We start from the raw sequence: 6,000 nt of genomic DNA, 5'->3' as shown, positions 1-6,000 counted from the left end.
AAAAAGAGAAGAGATTAAACTTATATATGTTTTGTTTATATTGTTGATGTTAGAAAAATGTACAGGTGGCGCCTCTCATACAAGTGGAGGCTCCAAAGAGAACGGTAGTTTATATCGAGATGAAAGTTTGGTAGCATATGTAGGTTTAATGTGAAAGCAATTTTGAGGAGGAAGAGGATATAAAATTATACAGGGTGTCCAAAAATAGTTCCACCACATCAAAGTTGTGTTATATATTGATTTTCGATTCTAGGAAAAAAAAAGGTGGAGTTTTATTAAAGAAGCATATACAAAAAAATCTGAGGATTTTGACATATTTCATATTCTGTGAAAATGATGAAGATGAAAATTTAAATTTCTATAACAAGACTACTTAAATTTAGTTGACCTTGTACAGGCCTGGTATTAATTACAGTTACCATTGTATGTTAAACATAATTAAAAATTTGACCGGAAGAGTTATACAGGGTGAAAAAAATCAAATGAACATAGTCACTGTTTAAAAAGCAAGTTAGCTCCTTTATGTTAATAGTTACAGCACAGTGATGATTGTGTTCTCGCCGTTTTTCAGCTTGGGGAATTAATACTTCAAAATATTATTAATGTTGCCCGTACCCCTCACACAAAAATTTTCCAAGATATTTTAATTTTATGATTTTGCGTCAGTAGAGGATCTTTAATTTATTTGAAAAAAATCTAGGTGGCTTGTGAAATATACCTTTTTAATTAACAAAAAATTAAAGAATGTAGAGTAAATACTAACGGTAAATATAAAAGATTATGCACGTTTAAAACATATTTTAATTAATACGAAATTAAAACTAGATATAACCTACCAATTGTAACAAAAAATTAGGCTAGATGAAATCAAATGCTCAAATAATGCTTACTTTCCTGTTAACTGAATAAAACGATTGTCTTTTCAAAAGTATCTTTTCATTTTAAAAGGCATATGAGGAGTTCTACCTCGAAAAGCAGCTACAATAATTTCTCTCATGTTGTCGACAATAGTTGGTCGAGTTTTGTAAACACTGTCTTTAACATATCTCAATAAAAAAACCAGACTGGATAAAATCAAGAGCATTTAAGTGTACTATTAATAGAATCATATTAATTTTCTCTGATGTAGGGTAAGTTTGCATTTTCGGCGAATTTCTGAGAATTTTTTTGTTTTGACTGAAACAAAATGATAACTATCTGTTAAAGTTGGACTAATTAGACAGCTATGTTGAAGTAACGTCAGACATATCACAGCCACCTAGATTTTATCAAAAATAATAAAAGATATATTTTTTTTTTTTTTTTTTTTTTTTAAGTATTTTTCTAGGAAAATATTTGTTGAGGGGTAGGCAACCATTAATAGGTATTTTGAAGAGACATGAATTCTCCATTAAAAATATGGAATAATATACTGGGTGTTTTATCTAAAAATAAAATTTTTTTTTTTTTTGCTTTTAAAGGTGACAAATGTTTCAATATTAATTTTTGTCTCACCCTGTATAACTTTTTGGATCAAGTTTTTAAGTTTGATTTAAAAATGCATAGTTAATTTAACATATTACAGCTATTATACATTGTTTGGATTTCTATTAATATTTAAATAAAGTTTTTTTTTTATTAAGAAAAATTGAACAAAATTGTTAGTAATCATTAAAACAAATAAATTCAAATTGTATCAGTCAAATTCCCTCATTTAAGGTGAATATTAAAGTAAATATAAATACAAAACTGTAATTTTTGAAAACTTGTCAAAATTTGGACACACGCTAAATGGACTTGATTTTCCTATGTCTCGAAGTCTGTGGACCTTTCTGTATAGGGTGTTCCATTACAAAAAACACAACTTTGATATGTAACTTTTTTGGGTACATCCTGTAGAACTTTCTATATTTTTAAAAAATGCTTTGAATTAACCTACATATGCTCACAAAATTTCACTCAATACAAAATGTCGTCCTCTTTGGAGCCTCCGCGGCGTATGAGTGGCGCCAAACCCTGTACTTAAATCGACATTCGTTATTACTAAAGATCATTAAAATCTAGCTACCTCATTGAAAATTATCTCGTTTTTGCAGATTGAAGGTAGAAAAAGCTGGTGGAGGATGGTGTCCAAAACAGCAGATTGAAAAAGGAGTAAGAGAATATATCCAAGTAGATTTGCAGGAAGTGCATGTGATCACTGGAATAGAAACCCAAGGAAGGTACGATAGAGGTAGAGGACAAGAGTACGTTGAGGAGTATCTTCTGGAGTATTGGAGACCTGGATTGGAGGAATGGAAAGAGTATCGAAGATGGGATGGCAAGCATGTAAGTAATTATCTATTCTGATCTGTAGTACTTCGTACAGGATGTCTCTAATTCTAAATTGACCTTTGGAATCTCAGAAACTTTAACATATGCGATAGATGTCAAATTGTGGAGATTCGCAGTTTTATAGTTAATAAAGAAAATTCAATTGCAAATTCGAAAAAAAATATACAGGGTGTCAAAAAATAGCGTATCGAACTTTGGTGGGTGATGCTACAAAATCTTTCAGGGGTTGGGTAAAGCGGGTGTGTGGCCGAAGTAAATATACAGGGTGTCATTGAAATGGTGTAAAAAAAATCGGGGGGTGATAGTACTCCTAAAAATAGTAAAAAAAAATCCTATAAGTATAATGCGGAAAATGCATATTAAGGGAGTTAGGGGCACAGAAAGAGCGAATTTAAAAAATGGTTGTTTTAAAATTGTAGGCTTAAAGAACGAGATAAAATTTCGAAAAAAAATCCTCTTCATAAATTTTGACCCTAAATCAAATGGTGATACTGAAAAATTATTTGGAAAAGCGGAAAGGGTAGTTTCTGCAAGGGTAGGGGGTTGTTTTCTGAATAACTTTTTTGACGTTATTTTTTTTGCAACGTGGTTAATTTTTTGAAAACTACATACTTTTTCCTACAAAAAAGGTACTCTTGTTGCACATCGCTCAGAGCGATGGTTTTCGAGAAAATTGAAGGCAAAGGGTTTGCTATGACGTGTTGCTAACTGGTTAATCAACATAAACTTATGAAATTTATGGCGGTTCAAAAGTAACTAAGTAGTTATTAAATAATTAATTGGAAAATCAAAATGTTATGATTTTTAAAACATCTAATTTGCTTTAAAAACGAAATAATATTTTTTGGTTTTAAAAAAATTTGGTTTTCTCAGTGCCGATTAATACTGAAGAGTGCCGATTAATACTACGGCAACGCATTATTGACTGTTCAAATTCAGACAGCAACAAGGATATTCCACAGGGTACGCAGATCGTGGAGAAGAAGATCAGATGTCTACATTGAAATGAATGGTGGTCACTTTGAACATTTACTATGAATGAATTAAGGAATGCATTATTTTAATAAGGAATTTTGGTAATTGGATTATTTCGTTTTTTAAAGCAATAAGATGTTTTAAAAATCATGAAAATTTCGAATTTTTTCCATTAATTATTTAATAAACTACTTGGTTACTTTTTGAACCGCCATAACTTTCATAAGTTTATGTTGATTAACCAGTTAGCAACCCATCAGAGCAAATTCTTTGTCTTCAATTTTCTCGAAAAACCATCGCTCTGGGCGAGTGCAAAACAAGAGCATACAATTTTTTGTAGGAAAGAGTATGTAGTTTTCAAAAAAATAAATTTTTTTTTTTTTTAAAAAAAAATAAACCTGCAAGAACAGTTATTCACGAAACAACCTCCTACCCTTGCAAAAAATACCCTTTCGCGCTTTTCCAAAAAAATAATTTTTCAGTAAATGACCATTATGATTTTAGGGTTCAAAATTTTATGGCAGAGGATTTTTTTTTTTCGAATAATTTTATCTCGTTTCTTAAGCCTACAATTTTAAAAACACGGTTTTTTTAAAAAATTTCAAACGCCTTTCAGTGCCTCTAACTCCCTTAATATGCCTTTCCGCCCTATAGTTCCAGGAACTTTTTTTATTATTTTTAGGAGTACTATAACCCCCCCCCACCATTTTTTAACCCATTTAAATGACCCTGTATATTATATTTCAGAAATCTGCCCAAGACTTGGCCCGTTTCTGTCGTGTTAAGCCACACCTAAAATTCCAAACACACGTGTTTGGATTAAGGCTTGATTAAGGTTTGCAGAGCTTCAGCATTTGCGATATAAATAGCGAGCAATTTGTTACAAAACCATATAAATGATATATCACTGTAATCACAAAACCTCAATCTATTTCCGTATTGTAAAGAAATTTTAAATTATGTCTTTATTTTCGACAAAATATAGTCTAAACATAAAGAATACTTTGTTGATGTTTGACCACCAAAATCTTAAAAATAAAGAAATTGTCTAAAAATGTCCTACAATACGGATATAGTATAATCCTTTATCTTTAATTTCCTTCTTCATTTGTGTAAAAATACTTAGCCAGTTTTATATAAAACATTAAATGCCGAACGGTATTTTCCATTAAGGTAGAGAGTACATTATTACTGGTGGTACTTCTTTTATCCTTATAGAGTAATTTCAATAAATAATATAAAAAGCTAGATCTTTTTTAAGTAAAACAGGTGCTCTTCGTTTAGTTCGAAAAGGTGAATGATTTTCAAGATATTTGCGTTTAAAGATTACAATGACAAATTCTTTTCATAATTTGTCTGTACCTGATTTACATTTTCTTTTTCTAAACCACTATAACGTTCTTCCCACGCCAACTTTGCTCTTTTTATAGTTTGCGTTTTCTCGCAGACGAATTTGATTTGTTTTAAGGGGCTGAAAAATTCGGAAAAATAAACTGGAGAGAAATCTCCGGCTCTCGTTATCGCTCGCTGTTGCCGGGCAGCGTTGCCGCTCCGGCGATGGATGTCTGTGCACGTTTTCACTTAGAGATTCGTACGTGAGCGATGAAAGCGCCGCTTACTGACAAATTCGTGACGCTTCCGCAACGGCGTTAGGATTTTAAGGAGAGAGGAAAAAACCTGTCCCGGTTGCTCACTCATAAATCGACGATGTAAAAATATAAATTTATTTGCAGTGCCGGTTTTATGAGATTTGATTTAAGTCGCAACAAAAAGTGGAAAGGAGAGAAATGTTTTACAACTTCAACGTCGACTTTTTTTTCGTAAAAATGTATTTCAATTATTTACTGCATTCTTTAAATAAAAAGATTAAGGACAAATCAATTTACAAATCCTTCAATTTAATAGCTGTCAAATACGCACACACACTGTTTCTTTTTCTTAAAAAGTAAGTACCAATACCAACAATTTTACAAAAAATATGGTATGTTATTAATTATTAAAAAATATCTTAAATAGAATCGATTCGAAACACGTTCAACCTGGTTCATTTTTATTACTCCAAACTTGCCCCGTTTCTGCCAACACGCGATGCCGTTATTTCCGCTATCGATTGGCCAGAAAGATTGGCCAAGATTTATATTAGAAGCGGAATTAAGCCGGACTGATGAAGATATATAGTTTCTGGATAGTTTTCCGTGTTTTTCGGCAACTTTTATCCAGTACGGTCGACGTCAAAACCGTCTAATCCCCAAGAACCCGAGGGAAAAAAGGGCGGGAAACAGCGAACTGTCAAGTTTTAAGGTGGCAATTTTAAAAACTGGCTTTCCTTGGGGATAAGTTTAAAGAAGGAATCGAACTCCGAACTTTAACTTTTAAGTTTTTTACTGTATGGATGTTTTTATACAGGGTTGTTCGTCTAAAACATTCAACAAAAGATGTACGTCTTTTTACAGGGTCTTGAATGTGATCTAATGTGTCTATATATGTATTCCTAATTGATTTGACTTTTTTTTAAGTACTTCTACTACCGCTACGTAAATTCTAGTGGATTTTTTTTGTAACATCAACTACGACTTCTTTCCAACTGGTACGAGAGAGAGACGCTATATCCCCAAAGCTGTTTACAGCAACACTTAAAGAAATCTTCCGTCAACTCGACTGGACCAACAAAGGGTTAAGAATAGGTGGAGAATATCTTAACCATCTAAGATT

The 6,000-nt window shown here is 31.9% G+C and overlaps 1 protein-coding gene across 1 annotated transcript in view; it reads left to right on the top strand.

The window, feature by feature from the left end:
• Window positions 1-6,000, top strand: part of LOC115877339 (discoidin domain-containing receptor 2-like) — a 172,929-nt gene that overhangs the window by 35,234 nt on the left and 131,695 nt on the right. The window contains exon 3 of the mRNA XM_030893486.1: window positions 2,076-2,307. Within this exon, the coding sequence (XP_030749346.1) occupies window positions 2,076-2,307 (232 nt within the window). The remainder of the gene's footprint in view (window positions 1-2,075; window positions 2,308-6,000) is intronic.

Source organism: Sitophilus oryzae, unplaced genomic scaffold (assembly GCF_002938485.1).
Source record: "Sitophilus oryzae breed Bouriz unplaced genomic scaffold, Soryzae_2.0 scaffold_1443_pilon_pilon, whole genome shotgun sequence".
NCBI lineage: Eukaryota > Metazoa > Arthropoda > Insecta > Coleoptera > Curculionidae > Sitophilus > Sitophilus oryzae.
Note: the sequence above shows the minus strand (reverse complement) of the source record. Positions and strands in the feature narration are given on the sequence as shown.